General features: G+C 37.8%; 1 protein-coding gene across 2 annotated transcripts in view; it reads right to left on the reverse strand.

The window, feature by feature from the left end:
- Positions 1-10051: 10051 nt before the first annotated feature.
- Positions 10052-20148, reverse strand: part of UPRT (uracil phosphoribosyltransferase homolog) — a 28985-nt gene continuing 18888 nt past the window's right edge. Inside the window, exons 3-7 of one of the 2 annotated variants that reach the window (XM_061136298.1) lie at positions 17093-17162; positions 15982-16044; positions 13843-14004; positions 12767-12865; positions 10052-10312 (exon numbers count right to left, since the gene is read on the reverse strand). In XM_061136298.1, coding sequence (XP_060992281.1) covers positions 10206-10312; positions 12767-12865; positions 13843-14004; positions 15982-16044; positions 17093-17162 — 501 coding nt within the window. In that variant the 3' untranslated portion in view covers positions 10052-10205. The remainder of the gene's footprint in view (positions 10313-12766; positions 12866-13842; positions 14005-15981; positions 16045-17092; positions 17163-20148) is intronic. The other variant, XM_061136299.1, reaches the window with a different exon arrangement.

Below are 20148 nucleotides of genomic sequence, written 5' to 3' on the forward strand. Positions count from 1 at the left end.
GACTGCAGCCATGAAATTAAAAGACGCTTACTCCTTGGAAGGAAAGTTATGATCAACCTAGACAGCATGTTAAAAAGCAGAGACATTACTTTGCCAACAAAGGTCTGTCTAGTTAAGGCTATGGTTTTTTCAGTGGTCATGTATGGATGTGAGAGTTGGGCTGTGAAGAAGGCTGAGCGCCGAAGAATTGATGTTTTCAAACTGTGGTGTTGGAGAAGACTCTTGAGAGTCCCTTGGACTGCAAGGAGATCCAACCAGTCTATCCTAAAGGAGATCAGTACTGGGTGTTCATTGGAAGGACTGATGTTGAAAGTGAAACTCCAATACTCTGGCCACCTGATGCGAAGAGTTGACTCATTGGAAAAGACCCTGACGCTGGGAGGGATTGGGGGCAGGAGGAGAAGGGGATGACAGAGGATGAGATGGCTGGATGGCATCACTGACTCGATGGACATGAGTTTGAGTAAACTCCAGGAGTTGGTGATGGACAGGGAGGCCTGGCATGCTGCAATTCATGGGGTCACAAAGAGTCAGACACGACTGGGCGACTTAACTGAACTGAACTGAGACTCCTCTACTTTTGTAGGGGATCTATGAAAGTAAGAGTAGGGAGGATACTATAAAACTATACAACCCTTCCCCACATCACTTCAACTTTCCTTTTTCCTACTTGATCCAGTGATTTCAGGACCAGGACTACAATAGTACTTGCCAGAACCATGATGATCCCTTAGCAAGAAACTCTGTTTATACTTTCAAACCTTTAAACCAGAATTTATCAGGTCCTTTTGGGACGGATTATACTTTTCAGTCAATTCCTAGGCAGGTTGATAAGAAGTCTGAAGGTCCACGAGGAGAGGGAAAGGGAAGTTGCTCAGTCGTATCCAACTCTTTGCGACCCCATGGACTGTACCCCACCAGGCTCCTCCATCCATGGGATTTTCCAGGCACGTGTACTGGAGTGGATTGCCATTTCCTTCTCCAGGTGATCTTCCTGACCCAGGGATCAAACCCGGGTCTCCTGCATTGCAGGCAGACGCTTTACCTTCTGAGCCACCATGGAAGCCCCCAAGGAGAGAGGGGTCTGGAATTCTCAAGGAGGAAAGGACAAACTTTTTTTTTTTCTCACTCTACATTCCTTAGTCTTAGTCACATAATTTTTTTTTTCTTTAAGCCTGGAACTGATGATTACACAACAAACAACTCAGTTTAAACTGTACTAGGGGTTATATAACAACAGTGTATCCTGCTTGAGGACAGTTTCTCCTTTCTGAAAACCTTGTGACTAATCCTATCTTAGAATGTATATTAAGGGAATGGGTCTGGTAGGATCTTTCTATTGTTAAATTCTAATCCTGTTATCCTAAAATGTAAATTGTGAGAGTGGGTCTGGTAAAATTTTTACAACCTTGAGACATTCTTTTGATTAATTGTAATAACCAATTTAAAAAAGTATATAACTCCCTTGCTAACACTAGCAAAGGGAGCATTCTCCATCCCCCTTCTGATGCCTATGTCAGAAGCTTTCTCTGTCCCTTTTCTTACTTTAATAAAACTCTGCTACACAAAAGCTCTTGAGTGATGAAGCCTGGTCCCTGGTCCCAAAGCTAAATCTTCTTCAGAGATCACGAATCCAGCACCATTCGCCGTAAGCTATCACTTTCACCCCGCTACTGCAAAACTGGAATTGACAATGACTGCAGCTGTATAGCCTAGTAGCCAAGATAGCCCACTAGTTCTTTATCTGTGTAATCCTACTCTGTATGAATGGAAATAGACTGAAAAGAAAGCATTTGCTAGACTTACTGTTGTTGCTAGCAATTTGAACCAACACTATCACTGAATCTAACCTTCCTTCCAAAGATGGGAAGGTTTGGGTTAAAATCAATAACAAATACAAAGAAGGAAAGATAGTAACTGAAGGTAAAAGAATGAATAAATGGCTTAATGGAACAAGAGGGGTCCAACATTACACCAGTTCTTCAAGAGAGGTTCAGAGGAAGAGAAAAATATTTACACACGCAGACTGGTATAATTATACCAGATGCCCGACACAGGGTGAAGCTGTATGTATGCCCAGGCCAGTCCCATTTTGGACCTTGACAAGGTTAAATAGAAACCTGCAAATTTGAATGGTATTACTCTGAGACATTCTGGTCATGTTCTATGATGATGAACAGGATCAACTGTTAATGGCTGAATGGAACTCCATTAATATACCAGTATCTTTTGATTTATAAACAATATCATTTAAGAAGAAACTTCTAATAATTATGCTCTACTAAACTATCAAATCATGCACCATATAGCTACTGGAAAACTGATCACTGTGTTGACTGTAAGCTTTGGCCACCTAATACTTATGTTCCTGGCTATTATGGACAGAATATAGCAGCTGCATGCCTATGATGCTAAAACGTGCTGTGCACATCCTAGTTTCTGTGGGTGTAAAGCTATTAAATAAAATAGACACAATGGGTTTCTGATAGGAATAAGGTAGTAGGCATCATAGGGTTAGCTTGTGTCCCCACAGGAAATGACTCTACTTTGAGGCAAGGGGGGCTTGGGGAGGCCTTTATGGCATACTCAGAGAAGGAAATGGCAACCCACTCCAGTACCCTTGCCAGGAAAATCCTATGAATAGAGGAGCCTGGTAGGCTACAGTCCACGGGGTCACGAAGAGTCGGACACGACAGAGCGACTTCACTTTCACTTTTCACTTTCATGTATTGGAGAAGGAAATGGCAACCCACTCCAGTATTCTTGCCTGGAGAATCCCAGGGATGGAGGAGCCTGGTGGGCTGCCATCTATGGGGTTGCACAGAGTCGGACACGACTGAAGTGACTTAGCAGCAGCAGCAGAGTAAATTACATCTAGGTGTAACTACTATCCATATAACCTTAGTATGAAGGACCCAACACTTTCGGGTACAAAATGTGTATCCTAATCACACTTAGGCAATTAGTATACAATGGCAACAATATGCCTGGTAGACTGTTCCATAAGATAGAAGACATTGGTCATGATATAGAAGAGAGCTGTAGGAGAGACAGGTACCAGTTTAAGCATCAAGACAAACTCATTTCACTTTTAATGAGTGGCAAACAGAAGAAAAATTTGTTTTAGTGAGAATAGACCAATCAGCAGGGATACTCTTTCAGAAGAAAAGAAAAGAATGGGAATCAGTCTGGGGAGATGATGGAGCTTTAGTGAACTAGAGCAGGCAGATTCAATGAATAATGTTGTACAATGCTAGGCCTCAAGGTTGGGAAAAGCCTTGCACTCTAATCCTCAACAGGGTCTCTTGACAATTTTAAAACAGGCTGAGCCTGAATTAGCAATGGATCATTGACTCCAGCTAGGGCACATTTCTGGAAACATTATAGACCTTCAGACTTATGGAAGTTCTCTGGGGGCAAAGAGTTATTTGCCTTGATGTAACTCTGCTACCCTTCATCCCAAAAATGGATCAAAATAAGATATACCCTGTAGTGTAGTTAGCAGGAATCAGAACCATACTGAATCACACTCTTCTTGCTGTAAGAGACAGGCCCTGCTACACAACAGCACACAATGGAAACAGTCTCAGTAAAATCATGGGAACTACAAAGAGATGACTAGCTTTGGTTCCATATTAGGGACAAAATTCATATGTTGACCCTAACCTCCAGTAACTCAGAATGTGACTGTATAGGAGACAGGGCCTCTAAAGAGGTGATTAAGTTAAAATGAGACCATTAGCATAGCCCTTCCCAAGTGGCGCTAGTGGTAAAGAACCCGCCTGCCAATGCAGGAGATGTAAGAGATGCGGGTTCGACCCCTGGGTCAGGAAGATCCCCTGGAGGTGGGCATGGCAACCCACTCCAGTATTCTTGCCTGGAGAATCCCATGAATAGAGGAGCCTGGTGGGCTACAGTCCATGGGGTCGCAAAATGTCAGACACGACTGAGGCAACTTCAGAACAACTGAAGTATGTATTATGACTGGCATCCTTATAAGAAATGAGGGCACACAAGTGGAGACATGGGATGTGTACGCACAGAGGAAAGACCATGTGAGGACAGAGGAGGCAGCTATCTGCAAGCCAAGAAGAGTCCTCAGAAGAAACTAAACCTGCCAACACCTTTATCTTGGATTTCTAGACTACAGAACTCAGAAAATAAATTTCTACTGTTTAAGTCACTAAGTCTATGGTATTTTGTTATGGCAACACTCGCAAATTAATACACATGTAACTTAGAACCTGGAAACTACCAAAATCCTGGCCAGTTGCAACAACAGCCACCCATAATAACATCTTGTAAATGGATAAAGGCCAGTTATGCTGGGAAGTATAATAGATACCTCTCTGATTTTTACTGGTATGTGGAAAGAAACAAAACTGGACTATAACCATAGTGTGAGAGAGTTTAATATTGGCATTGCTAGTAAAATTATATTACCTCATATAAATATTGATAAGTTTATCTATTGGGAAATTAAAGACTCCTCAGAATGTGGTATCAATGGAAACTGGTTGGTGTTAAAAGGAACTAGATGTAGTTAACATCAGTTAATTAATGTGATTCAATGAAGTTAAAGTAATTCTACACAAGTTTATCATAAGGTACAAATAACTATCAGCCAAAGACAAAGTAATACAAAAATATGGAGAGTTATATAATGATTTTATAGGATGGACTAGTTGTTTCTTCATGTCTATCAGTACCTCCATGCTGGACATATTCATGTTAATATATCACTGTATATTTTATATAAATCCTATACTAAATACAGGTACTAAGAAAAATACCATCATTTTCCTGTGAGCCAAAGGTCAAAAGTGCAAATTTTGCAGGAAAGAGTTAACTTAGCAGGTCTTAGCTGCTCAAAATTTGCACACTCCCTAAAGAGTTTATTTTCACCAAAGGCTCTTGCCCAACTACTAGGAATTGAGCTCTTAGAATGTTTTAACTCACAGCACTGTTTCTGTACACTCAGAGCTTTGAAACACACTGTACCAATATGTCTAGGTGGTCTGTGTAAATAATGTGATTTATGGTGAATATTTGCTTTCCTTAGGTGATCTGTTTTGCTAACTGATCAATCATGCAGGCACTGGGTACCTATGTGACCAGATCCCAATAAAAACTCTGGAGTCTTAAGCAAATGAACTTCCCTGGTAGACTATACTTTGCACACATTATTCCATCTATAGATAGAGGAATTAAGTGTATCCTGTGCAGTTCTACCAGAAGAGAACTCTTGGAAGCCTGTACCTGATTTTCTTCAGACTTTATCCCATGCACCTTGCTGATTGTGCTTCATATTCTTTTGCTATAATAAATCATAATCATAAACATAATGAATTCTGATTCCTAATGAGTTCTGTGAGTGGTCTGGGGGAATCTTGACATAAGCACACATAGAAATACCCAATTAACATAAAAGAAAGCAGTAATGGAGGAATAGAGAAACAAAATAAGATATATAAGATATATAGAAAACAAATAGCAAAATGGCAGATGTAAACCCTACTTTATTACTAGTTGCATTAAATATAAGTGAAAGAATAATAGCAGATGTATCAATAATATGCAAGAAAGATGATGAAGCAACATCTTTATGCTACTGAAAGAAAAAAAGAAACTGCCAACCTAAAATTCCACACTGGTGAAATATCTTTCAAAGCAGAGGTGAAGGAACTTCCCTTGGCCATCCAATGGTTAACATACCACGCTTCCACTGCAGCAGGGCACAGATTAGATCCCTGGTTGGGGAAGTAAGATCCTGCATGCTGCATGGCACAGCCAAAGAGTAAAAAAGAAAAAAAGCAGAGGTGAAATGAAGACTTTTTCAAACACACAAAAGCTGAAAGAACCTCTTACTAGGAGACCTGCACTATAAGAAATATTAAAGGAAGTCTTTTGTGTAGAAAGAAAAATAATATGTGAAACCTGAATATACACAAAGAAATAGAAAGCACTCAATATGGATAAATTAAAATGACTTTCCCCCTTATTTCTTCTTACATAGCTTTAAAAGATAACTGTTGAGAGCAAAAAATAATAACAACACATTACAGAGTTGAACATGTGTAGAAGCAAAATGTATGACAATAACAGCACAAAGGCTGGGGAAGGGGGAATGGAAGCATTTTAAGTTCTGAAATGTGAAATAGATTGTGATAAGTTAAAGTTATATATACTATAAGCCCTAAAGAAACCACTAAAAAAGCATTATATCTAATAAATCATTAAAAGAGACAAAATGGAATCATAAATATTCAATTAATCCAAAGAAGCTCAAAAAGAAGACAAAGCAAATAAAGAACAAATGGGACTTAACAGAAGGCAAATAGCAAAATGGCAGATTAAAACCAAGCATATCAATAATCACATTAATTAAAATGATCTAAACACACCAATTAAAAAAAGAGATTGTTGAACTGGATTACAAAAAGAAAGATCTAACTCCAGGCTTCCTGAAGGAAACCCTGGGTTAAATATAAAAACACAATAGGTTAAAAGTAAAAGAATGAGAAAAAATATACCATATACTATCAAAAGAAAGCTGGAATGTTTATATTAGTAACAGCCGAAGTAGATTTCAGAACAAAGAATATTACCATGGATAAAAGGAGACATTTCATAATGACAAAGTGTCAATTCATCAAGAGGACATAACAATCTTAAAAGTTTATGCACTTAACAACAGAGCTTCAAAACACATGAAGGAAAAACTGATAGAATTGAAAAGAGAAACAGATGAATCCAAAATTTGTCAGAGATTTCAACACCCCCCTCAATAATTGATGGAAGGAATAGACAGAAAATTTGTAAATAAATCAAAGACCTGAGCAACACTATCAACCAACATAACCTAATTGACATTTATAGAACACCCCATGCAACAACAGCAGTTATACACATGCTTCTAAAGCACACAGGGAAGATTTACCAAGAGAGACTATATTATGAGCCATAAAACAAATAATTTAAAATTGAAAAAGATTCAAATCATATGAAATGTATTCTCTGAATTAAATTAGGAGTCAATACTGAAAAGGAATCTAGAAAATCCAATAAATATTTGAAAATTATATAGCACATTTCTAAACAGCCTTAGGTCAAAGAAGGAATCAAAAGGGAAAAGAAAAAGTATTTTGACCCAAATGAAATGAAAACACATCTCAAAATTTGTGGGGTATAACTAAACCAGTATGTATAACAAAATTTGTACCATTAAATGCTTACATAAGAAGAAATGTCTGAAAAAAAAAAGAATGTCTGAAATCAAGTTATGGCCACCAGACCAGCAACATGTGTATCACCAAGGAATTCACATATGCAAGTCCTTGGGCCCTACTTCAGACCTACTGAACCAGAAACTCTAGGTGTGAGGCCCAGCAATCTGTGGCCCTCCAAGTGATTCTGCAGTACATTCAACTTTTGAGAAACACTGATGTATACTGCTTCTTGTTTTTATTGTGTGAGGATTTCTTCAACAAGGAGTCTACAGTTTATACTGTGGTGAAGTTCATGTCATTACAGCATACTAACACATATATATGGAATTTAGAAAGATGGTAACGATAACCCTATATGTAAAACAGAAAAAGAGACACAGAAGTACAGAACAGACTTTTGAACTCTGTGGGAGAAGGTGAGGGTGGGATGTTTCGAAAGAACAGCATGTATATTATCTATGGTGAAACAGATCACCAGCCCAGGTGGGATGCATGAGACAAGTGCTCGGGCCTGGTGCACTGGGAAGACGCAGAGGAATCAGGTGGAGAGGGAGGTGGGAGGGGGGATCGGGATGGGGAATACGTGTAAATCTATGGCTGATTCATATCAATGTATGACAAAACCCACTGAAATGTTGTGAAGTAATTAGCCTCCAACTAATAAAAAAATAAATAAATAAATAAATAAAAGATGTTGGAGAAAAAAAAAACAATATAGTTTTGAATAGTCTGCTAATTTTTTGTCATTTAGAAAACTTCCTTGGTTCAAAGAGTCTGGGCAAGTGATTGTACTGTGCTTAGTCATTCAGTTGTGTCTAACTGTTTGTAACCCCAAAGACTGTAGCCTGCCAGGCTTCTCTATCATGGGGATTCTCCAGGCAAGAATACTAGAGTGGATTGCCATGGCTTCTCAACCCAGGGATTGAACCTGGGTCTCCCGCACTGCAGGTGGATTCTTTACCGTCAAGCCACCAGGGAAGCCACCAGGCAAGTGATTAACCCTACAGATAATGCTTCATTTGTTAAAAAGATCCAAACTTCAGAAGATATAGTTACAATTCTTCTTGAAATCTCCAGGGGAAATGTAACCCCACTGAATAATTCCTACTGCCTATAGTAGGAATTCTTTTCATGTGGGAGCCAAATATAATCAATTACCAATCATGTATAGTGAAGAAAAGGAACAGAGACATATTAAATTTAAATAGCTGATAATATAAAATTAATTTGCTTGAAATATGGTTTTATAACTATACTCAAATATGAATTTGTCTCATGTTCTAGAAAGTCACTTCTAACAAAATATTGAAACCCTAATATAAGCACTAACTCAGAAGCACTGATGCCTACAGTGGTAGACATCATCTTTCCAACTAATTCAATGCATCAACCTAAAGAAGATCTGGTCTCTATCTAAATTTGCTGACTCACATCTTTCCTGGGACAAGGAGAGAAAGATTTTGGTTTTAATGCGCTTCAGTTACAGCTTCTGCTAATCAGGAAAGAAGGAAATCCACATTGTATCAAAATACTTAACTGACAAGTATAGATGATAAGAACATGAAAGCAACATTTGCCTTGGAAGAATTGTAATATGGGTAATCTATTAATCTTGGTTTGTTATGACAGTATTCAAAAATAAAGGGAAAAATACAGTGAAGTGCTTCTAGACTCCAAAGAGAAAATGTAATCCATTCTATACCAGTTTTTCTTCCTTTTCCCAAATCTTTGCTGACTTCTATAAGCTTTGGTTCTTTCTAAGAAACTGCCTGCTGCTCTTTTGGTTTTTTTGTTTGTTTGTTTTAAACAGAAGCCACAACAGCTGCCTATGGGGCTATGGGAGTATAATTAATCAAGTATTCAACCAGCCACCACTGTTAAAATGTTTTAATATCAATGTAAAATGAGATCAGGGTTTTAAAAGCAAGTTTCAGAATGTGAACATCGATTTCTAAGATGATTTCTCTTCTTTTCAGAAGCCTAAATATGAACACATATAAATCTTAGGGTTTTTTTATATCAAAGTATTTTTCCCATTTTAATATAACTATAATCGACAAACACGCAACATAACTAAGCTCCAAATCAAAGACTTTTAGTAGAAACGTCCAAGTGAAAAATGAAGCATTTTAATTTACTTATTGGCCATAAACTCAGCAAGAAACCATCTTTCCTCCCATATCTCAGAAAAACCAACACCAACTAATTTATTTCTAGTGCATCAATACCATTAACACTATTTAGCCCTCCTTTGTCAGCATCCAGATATCCCTGGTTCAAACTAAGTAAATTAATGTCACAGTTCCAGTGCTGGAAATGCCCCACCGTCCTCTTCACTGCATTACACTGACAAGGCACCTACCAACAATGCACAGGGTAGGAAACGAGCCATGAAGAACATAATGGCTTGACTGAAGAGTGCCAACTGAGTGCCAATTGAGTGAGGATATTAGTGGAAACGTAAAATTCTAGGAGGTATTCTTTTTTCATTCTCTCCAAGTTACCAACATGTACAGTACCGCAAAGTAAAGAGTAGGGGAAGGTGACAACAGCCACATGCATGAAATCTCCCTAGAACTAAAAGCAAACTAAACAAAATGCAAACTATAGTGGACCAATGAACTGACTTCCATTTGGGTTTTATTTGTGGCTGCAAGCAACCTCTAAACTGAGATTCATAAATTAGGGAAAAGTTTCAATGCACTGAGGGATCAGCAATTTGTATAAGAGCATTATTAAAATATTTTCAGAGTTGTATGTGCTTCATTGTTGAATTTGGTACCAACAGTTAAGAAATAACTAAAAAAAAAAAAACAACAAACTCAAGTATTTCCGTTTTACTATACCTACTTCCAAACATTACAAAGTATCTTTAACACAATTTTCTATGTCATTCCTTAAGTGAAATAGCCAAACAGGTAGAAACTCAAAACATAACTGCAATATTTCACAGAAGAATAATTTTCCTCCAATAACTTAGTCTGTTCCAAAGTATTTCTGTCCGAAATGTGTAGGTGCAACAGGATGAACTTCAGTAGTTAAAATTGTGATCTCTGGAAACTCCTGAATGATTGATTTGGCACCTTAAAAGAGAAAAGAAAAATTGTCATTATGGTGGGATTTTTTTGATAACATTACCTGGAATTCAGTAATTTTATGGTCAATCAGTAGGTCTACTACTGACAGAAGACAGAGAGCAATGACCTTTGGACAAATAGTTAGACTTGGTTAATCTTTTATTTATATAATTTCTGATACCTGAAAAGTTTTTATAGCAGTCAGGCTATGTTTCCACCATTCACTAATAAATTCTTAGAATCAAACTGTTTTGTAATCAATATATGAAAAATATATTCAGTTATAGCAACTTTCCCCCTAATGAGTCTTGTTTGTTTTATTTTAAAGGCAGCTGAAATAGAGAGAATATAGTCCTTTCTGGAAACAGGATCATACATTAGATGATGGTTTCTCAATTGGAACACTGTTGAAACAAGTGCTAAGACTTTTTTGATATGTCACAGAAAGCTAGTTTTTTAGAATTTATGACTCTAGCCTGGTGGGGAGGAGGTGGAGGAGGAAAGGACAGGGACTAGCTTGGATCCCAGTCAAACTAAAAAGCCATAGCAAGGATGCCACAGAATAAGATTTTTTCATCTATAATGTCAAAGAATGAGTATCTTATTCTAATGTATACTATTAGAACTAACACAGTTACTTTTCTACTCCAAAGATAGAAAACCCAATAATTATTTTGTTATCTCAAAATTTACAATGCTACCTCTGTTATATAGACAGATGACCAAGCAAATCAGCCTTTGTAACCATCAACATTTGAACTACAGGTAATTTTTTATTATGAAACAGGAAAATAATCAATGGCCTACTAAGTGTGACTCTCTGAAGTAGTTTCTCTGTAGCCTCTTCATGGTTGACTGAGATACGGAACCTTTGGAAATGAGGAAATGCTCTAACTAGAAGCAAAACATTTCTCTTTCTTATGAAACAAATACAAATTCATTGCAGAACATTTGGAAAATACAAAGAAAAAGCTTAAAAAATAACATAAGTCACTTAGAATTCCACCACCCTAAGACAACCACTATTAATTTAAAATAAAAATTGAAATAGTATTGTGCATCTGTCTAGCCTCTCATGCTGAGGAAAGACTTAATTAGGTTTCATGTTAAATCCAAGTCTGATTTTGGTAGTCATAATAATTTGTATCAGTCATCTCTAAATTTGGTGATGACATTTTATCCTATTCTAATGCTGTTGTGTTTCTGTTGTTTTGATTGACCAAATTTTTTTATTGTTGCAATGATGTCAAAAGATATCAAATTTTACATTTTAAATATGTGATATACTGTATGTCTATTATATCTCAATAAAGTTGCTAAAAATAGATTGATCAAACGTGAGAAAAACTGTAAGCAGGTCCTAGATATGACCTTCCTATATGTAAAGCTAAAGTCACTCATTTTCTGACTCTTGAAAGAGTCTGCAGCCTAACTCATAGTTCTGAAGGTCAACAGGAGACTGTGGTGATGGCTGAGTGGTCAGCCTCACTAAAGCTATTTATTCTGCTCTTACATTTAGATTTTCTGACATCATTAAATATTTTTTTCAAAAACATGATTTAACAGTTTATAATATTACATACAGTTGATCCTTGAACAACATGGAGGCTAATCCACATATAACCTAGTCAGCCCTCTGTATCTGTAGTTCCTCTACATACATGAATTCAATCAACCATGGATTGTGTTGTACTATAGTATTTACTACTGAAAAATATCCATGTATAAGTGGATCCACGCAGTTCAAACCCACATTGTTCAAGGGTCAACTGTATATTTACTTAACTATTTCCAAGTAAGTCACTTATATACTTTCAATTTTTTTCTTACATGAAAATGATAGTCTCTCTAATGACTATCCTAAACGCTAAACGTCTACATGCCTTTATGATTATTTCTTTAGAATACTTTCATAATTGTCTTAACTTATATGGCAAAGAAACCCAGTGTCTTAAATTAGGCTTACCTCTCTCAGGAAATGGAGAATGCAAGTTCTTTGATCATGCCCTTTGAGCAGAAGTCTAAGTTTAAAAACTTCCGCTCTTTGCTTCATACTACAGAGCTTACTTCAAAGGACCACAGGGCTAGCTAGAACCTTGATTTTCTTGCTGTTTGAGAGCAGTTCTCAGGCTCAGGTGGGGAGCCAGGAGAAATGGGGACCTTTCAGCCACTGGCAAGCTCTACTCAAACAGGGCCACTATGAAAACAATTGCATTTCCCTTCAGTGTGGCTAGTTCATACTTTTCCATTTGAATTTGAACAACATTAGAATGGTTGAATGGTGTAAAGTATTACAACTAAGCTTAGAGATGACAAACACAAGTTATAATTATCAAAATTCAGTTAGGAATTAATGTGAAAGCAAATGAACTTTTCTTCAGGATGAATGGTTGGACAGATGCACACTTAACCACTCCATGACCATCCAGAGCCCCAGTTGCTGCCTCTTGTTGAACTCACCATGAGGAGTAGAGAACAGACTGAGTAGGATAATGACACTAGGTTGAACTCCATGTTCTATGAGAACCTTTACAGCTTCAATTACAGTATTTCCAGTACCTGAAATCAAATGAAAATCAAATGCATTGGCAACTTTAACATTCATCTCAAAATATCTTTGATGTTGCTTCAAAGTAAAAGCAGTTTAGTAATCTAACATAAGATACTACTAGATAAAGCTTCATTTGAAGATGTCTGGGTTTTCTTTTTGGACTCTATGGGAGAAGGTGAGGGTGGGATGATCTGAGAGAATAGCATTGAAACATGTATATTATCAAATATGAAACAGGTTGCCAGCCCAGGTTGGATGCATGAGACAAGTGCTCAGGGCTGGTGCACTGGGAAGACCCAAAGGGATGGGGTGGGGAGGGAGGTGGGTGGGAAGAATCAGGATGGGGACACATGTAAATCCATGGCTGATTCATGTCAATGTATGGCAAAAACCACTACAATATTGTAAAGTAATTAGCCTCCAACTAATAAAAATAAATGAAAAAAAAGAAGATGTCTGTTTTTTATAAATGATGTTATTTTCAATAACAGACATAACCCACGTACTTTTCAGCTTTCAAATCATTCAGTATTTGAGATATCAAATGTAATACCCACCTGCTATCCTGAACTCTAGGATCTGAGCAAGCATAGGAAAAGACTAGAATAGGAGAAAAAACTATTACCTCCAAAGAGGATAAATCCTTGAGAAAATCATTGCTATACGCTGAGCTAGAAAAGGGACATATTTCAGTATATATTCTGTGTTCTGTATATTTTGCCTCATTAAATCTTTTGCTTCAATCTGTTAATCTTAAAATAGAAGTTTTTTGGAGCTAATAAAGTTTGACTAATGTGTATTTTCTTATTACACAATAAAAATTCCCCAGAGAACTACCCAGGGCAACTCCAAATCCAACTGAGAAAAACAAAAAAAGAACACATTTAGGAACAGTTTCATCTTTAAAGAAGGGTACCTAAAAGGTAGGCACTAAGCTGAATTTTAACCCTAATAAAAGGTTACAAATTAAATGCAAGCAACTCACTGAGAATTGGATACATCAGAAGGACTTTTCTTCTGTAAATGTCTGGGGGGAACTTGGCATAATATACTTTGGCTCTTTGTGTCTCCTCATCACTCTGAATCAGGATCTTTCCAATTCGTATGGATCGACAGCAGTCTCGTAAACCTTGTTCCATTGCCTCACCTTGAAGTAGGAAATAAAAAAGAAAGAGTGATTAAGAGGAGATAGAGTGAAAGTTCGAGAATAAGCCAAAGTAGAGTTTGTGACTATTACTAACACAATAAAGACACTGCCAAAATGAAAGCAATTCTTCTTAAGCTAACAGCTTTCACTTCTGATAAAATATGGTTTTATACTTAGTTCAGGTCAATGAAGCTAGATTAAGGGCTGGTCAACGAAACTAGGATAAGCTAACTTTACTGCTGGCTTACAAGTTTTAGAGTTGTCACGCTTCCATGATTACAGGTAATAAAGCATTTAAGCTGCTCTCTGAACTTTTCTATATCAGGAACATTTTAATTCTATTATTTTAGGACACTGTATTACTTTCATCTGACAAAAATATAGAATATAATGGAAGAATGAGGGCAGTAGACCAAAGGCTCTCCATTTAGATCAAGCTGACATCAAGAGATATCATGTAGCCCTAGCAATGACTTCAATGGCAGAGGCTTGGCTGGCAAACAGTGAAAAAGTAATAAGCTGTTCCCTCTTCCCCCAGAGATCCAGACCAAAACCACCATCATCCCCTTGGTTTCTGAAGGTAAAGCTATTTTTGAGTCTGAATTCATTTAAGGAAGTGTTTGCTAAAAGTCAATCATTCTCACATCATCTTCAAGATTTTAAGCCACATCAAAATTCTTCTTGTACAGTTATTTACTTAATATTTTCCTTTAAATTAATTATTTTTGTTTACATTTAAGAGGAAACTTTATGTCACTAGTTAAAATATAAAAAGTTTCTTTCTAATAGATATGGAAATAAACCAAAAGCTACTAAAGTTAAAAACACCCTCTCTGTGCATCACTCCAAGGTCATCTGGTATACACTAGGGGTGCTAGGATCATGCTGCCTTTAGGGCAGAAGCTGGACTAAAACAGAAGAAATTGTGCCTTAAAAGTCCATTTCCATTGTCTTTACTAATTTTAAAAGGTTGAACAGCATTGCTCTGAAAATCCTATCACTACTTAAGAGCTACTTTCTATTTTAAAAAAAGGAGCTTAAAGCTCCTATTTTATTTGAGATACCCAATTGTTCACAAACAGAATTTCATAGCCAGAGAAGCAATGGGAATGTTTATATGTGGAAAAAAAATCCAGGGACTTTCCTGGTGGTCCAGAGATTAAGACTCCACACTCCCAGTGCAGAGGGCATGGGTTCAGTCCCTGGCAGAGCAACTAAGATCCCACATGCACAAGGTTCAGCCAAAGGGAAAAAAATCCATCTATTTCCAATGCAAGCAAATGGGGATTCTACCATACCCTGGATCTTGTACAAAGAATAATTAATGAATTAAGTTGCCAAATGGAAATAATCATCCCCATGTAACAGGTATAGGTCCTAGTTACAGGTATGTGATTTTGCTGCACAAAGGTTAATTTACAAGGGCAATTGGTTGGACTCAAACACAAACACATGAGACTAGCAATTGGAAATACCTAGGGTTAATCACAGTTAAGTTCTTTTGCCTACATAATCACATACTCATCAAATATAAAACTAAAAATATTAAACAAGCCATTCAGTCCAGCTCCTGACAGGGTAGGACTGTTCCTCACAAAAGAAATGTAAAAATCAGAACAAAGATTTTCTCTAGTTGAGTGCTCAAAGTTCTATAGGTCTGAATTTGTGCTATTACATATTCCATCAATCTTCAAGCTTCCCTATTCTCTCCAAGATACTATCATTACATCCTCCTATTCTTCCACTCTCCTCTGAATTTTTCAAAGCTGGCTTGCCCATGGATAACCACCACTAGGGAAGATGCTCTGCAATTAAAATTAGCCAAACTCGGCAACACATGGGCCATGATTCAAAGGCACTATGAGGATAGATAACACAGGTGGTGAGATTTAAGCTCAGGAGACAAGCCTGCCTCTCGGAAAACAGCAACTGTATCTAAGAATGCAAAGAGACAAAGTCACACATACACAAACCTACCGCTTCTCATTATGCTGACCCCACAATTTCCCTTTTCAAATTTCACTCCTTCATATTTGTACCCTGTTGGGGGAATAAAACCAAATAATTTATCTTTCATCATTGGAGCAACTATTTAATAAAGTATCTATGGTTTAAAGCAGATGGGCACAGAACAACTCTTGCCCAGACATACTGTATAACATCTTAGGTTCCCTGTGGAAGCAATAAGAAGAGTCATGATTTTTCATAGTTAATTCTTCATAAGAAACCTGTGGGAATAATTGGGAGAGGCAGACTTCATCGAGCAGGAATAAGCCTTATGATAGCATGATATTCACATACACATTTCTTAAATTGAATTGAGGAGAACTGTTGCATTCCAAGAATGCTAGAAACCCCATAAATTCAAACTAGGAGCCCACTGTGAGCCATAGCAGAGAGCCTCCTTATTCATGTCCACTTTCATTAACCTGCATTCTGTGTTTAAAAGCAGAAGAGAAAGATTGAAGTAATTATCAAGACACATTCATGCCTTGGTCTCAGACTGAATTTGTATCAATTTTGATGCAGCAAGCTTAGTCCCTAATTTTCACAAAATCAACCTTTGGATATAACAGTTTCCATTATTTAATAAAGAACCATATCAGAATTTCAAATCCCTAAAATAGGGATCCTTGACTGCTCTCTGTTAGAGCAGAACAAATCTAAATCCTCTTCTCCAATCCTCATCGTTTTTATTTTCTTTTTTACTTTTCCTTCTTTTACCTGGAGTTTCCATTGCTAAACCACCCTACTCATTTGTTAACACCAGCATCTTCCCCACAAAAGTGAAGGTAAGCTGACAGCAATTCTTAGCTCTGGTCCTAATGTGCTGTCATCAAAGGTAACATCCGAATGCTGAAGAATATTTATTAACCTTTAACTTAAACTGACAAGCAAGCTATTAACAAAAGTCATTCACATAAATTTCTTTACTAAATGTCCCCAAATTTAATAAGTTGTTTAAAAGAACAGTGCCATGCAGATGCCTCATTTTGCATACTGATTTACTCAGACTGCTTTCTGCTCATTATCCCCCAATTCCAGCCCAGAATTTTTATGAGAATATGAGAGTAACAGCCCTGGTTACCTGTTGGAGTGGTCACCATGCATTCTTTATATGGTAGCTGATTCAATCCCTCTTCCACAACAAGTCTGATCTAGAGAGTCAAAGGAAGAATAATTTGAGAACTTGCTAAGAATCTCCTGTTAGCTGTTGGCCTCAGGAGTTTAACACTGGGCGAAAAGTCAACAACATACTAGGCAAGGATTTAACTTATAGCAGTAGGAAGGGCGACCCTATCATGTGTTAGATTCAGTTCAGTTCAGTTCAGTCTCTCAGTCGTGTCCGACTCTTTGTGACCCCATGGACTGTAGCATGCCAGGCCTCTCTGTCCATCACCAACTCCCAGAGTTTACTCAAACTCATGTCCATGGAGACGGTGATGCCATACAACCATCTCATCCTGTTATTCCCTTCTCCTCCCACCTTCAATCTTTCCCAGCATCAGGGTCTTTTCAAATGAGTCAGCTCTTTGAATAAGGTAGCCAAAGTATTGGAATTTCTGCTTCAGCATTAGTCCTTCCAATGAACACCCAGGACTGATCTCCTTTAGGATGGACTGGTTGGATCTCCTTGCAGTCCAAGGGACTCTCAAGAGTCTTCTCCAACACCACAGTTCAAAAGCAGCAATTTTTCGGTACTCAGCCTTCTTTATAGTCCAACTCTCACATCCACACATGACTACTAGAAAAACCATAGCTTTGACTAGACAGGGCTTTGTTGGCAAAGTAATGTCTCTGCTTTCTAATATGCTGTCTAAGTTTGGTCATAGCTTTCCTTCCAAGGAGCAAGTGTCTCTTAATTTCATGGTTGCAGTCGCCATCTGCAGTGATTTTGAAGCCCCCAAAAATAAAGTCTGTCACTGTTTCCAGTTTCCCTATCTATTTGCCATGAAGTGATGGGACCAGATGCCATGATCTTAGCTTTCTGAATGTTGAGTTTTAAGCCAACTTTTTCACTCTCCTCTCTCACTTTCATCAAGAGGCTCTTTAGTTCTTCTTTGCTTTCTGCCCTAAGGGTGGTGTCATCTGCATATCTGAGGTTATTGATATTTCTCTCGGCAATCTTGATTCCAGCTTGTGCTTCTTCCAGCCCAGCGTTTCTCATGATGTACTCTGCATATAAGTTAAATAAGCAGGGTGACAATATACAGCCCTGACATACTCCTTTCCCGATTTGGAACCAGTCTGCTGTTCCATGTCCAGTTCTAACTGCTGCTTCTTGACCTGCATACAGATTTCTCAGGAGGCAGGTGAGTTGGTCTGGTATTCCCATCTCTTGAAGAATTTTCCACATATTTCTGTGATACACACAGTCAAAGACTTTGGCATAGTCAATAAAGCAGAAGTAGATGTTTTTCTGAAACTGTTAGATTTTCTGTTAGATTCAGAGATAGAACCAAATGTCAGGTTGCTTGCTGCTAGGTATCCAACCTTGGTGAGGCACATGATTGCCACTAAAGGCTCAAGTATGCCTTCTGATTCTCATTCAGTTAGTCCAGGCTATATTATGAGAAATGCAAAACCACAGCAAGTGCAAGAGTATGGCAGGGACACTTGGACATAATATACTTCTGGTAACTCTGGAAATAGTGCCCACCGGGAACTGCTTTGCCTTGTTTATTTTTTTTTTCAATTACAGTCCTTTCTTTTATTGGAGTTCCAAATTTCAAAAACTGAAAGTAAAGCAATCATTCAGTCATTCAGATAAAAGAAAAGCATCTTTACCTGAGTTACCCATCAGGCCTACTCTGACCTGCCCTAGCTCTTCCCAGAACAAGTTTCTGGGTATTTAAACAAAACTGTTTGCATGTCGACATTAAAAGTCACCTCTACTACAGGGGTCAACTAACTATGAGAACAGTTCTTCTCATACCTGTTAAATGTACACAGTTCACAGTTAGACCTCTATAGAGGTCTACAAAATGCTCTCCAGAGTAGTTTCTTTGGGGCCCAATAAGAGAGATTTCCTGCAAGGATTTTTTTTTCTCCCCTAGGCTTAGGGTTATTTATAGGGTCTTTCACTTATACAAGTTCCCTGGTGTACAAGAACTGATCATTGACAGAAGTTTTCTCATTCAGAGAATTCATAAGGTCCTTCACCAGATTTTCTTTTTTTTAGGGGGGTGGCAAACCCAAGAAGGCTCTCCACTTAAGGCTTTTGCCACATTCAAGGCAAATACACAAATTTTCACCTGTATGGCTTCTCTGATAGGTAATAAAGTCACAGTTATGTTAAGAGGCTTTTTTCACAACTGTTGGGGTTTCTTTCCAGTGGGGCTTTCTGACTTCCAATGAGGCGAGCATACTGTCTGAAGCACTGTTTCACAGGGCATTAAAAAATATCATCCTCTGATCTGAATTCTCTTGGAATGAGGAGAGGTGAGCATTGCTACAGAGCTTTCTCACATTCAATGAACTTGTAAGTTTCCCACCTGTATAAATCCTCTTGTGGGTGATCAGACATGAGCTTGGGCTGAAGGTTTTCAAAAAACTCAGGGAATCTGTAAGGTTTCTCACTGGAGTGATTGATACGGTTCTGTAAAGACAGCTCTCTGGTCAAACCATTTCTCAAGTTCCTATAACTGCAGATTTTCTGGTCCCCAATAAAGTCTGAGCTCTGAGGAAAATCTGAGATTTGCTTTGAGTTCTCCATCTTAAATGAGTTCTCTTACATTGTAAATACATCTTTTTCTGTTTGTTTGTTTGTGTATGGTATAATAACTTCTTGTCTGGTCAAGACATCTGTGAGGCTTCTGATACATGGGGAGGGCTGAGCTCAAGAACTTTCTCAGCCACATTACAGATATAGGGTTTTTCACCAATGTGGACTGTCTGATGTTGAAGAAGGGCTGAGCTCTGGTGAAAGCTTTTATCACAGACACTGTATTTATAATGCAGCTCCTCTGTCTGAGTTCTCATTTTCTGTTGGGCAACTAAGTCCATGCCTAGGAAGAAGCCACTCTCACATGCAGACCACTGATGCAGTTTCTCTTCCATGTGAATTCTTTGATGCACAATAAGGTCTGAACTACAGCTGAAGCTCTTCTCATATTCAAGGCATTTAAAAGTGTGAATGTGAGT

The sequence above is a fragment of the Dama dama genome, chromosome X (genome assembly GCF_033118175.1).
Source record: "Dama dama isolate Ldn47 chromosome X, ASM3311817v1, whole genome shotgun sequence".
NCBI classification, from domain to species: domain Eukaryota; kingdom Metazoa; phylum Chordata; class Mammalia; order Artiodactyla; family Cervidae; genus Dama; species Dama dama.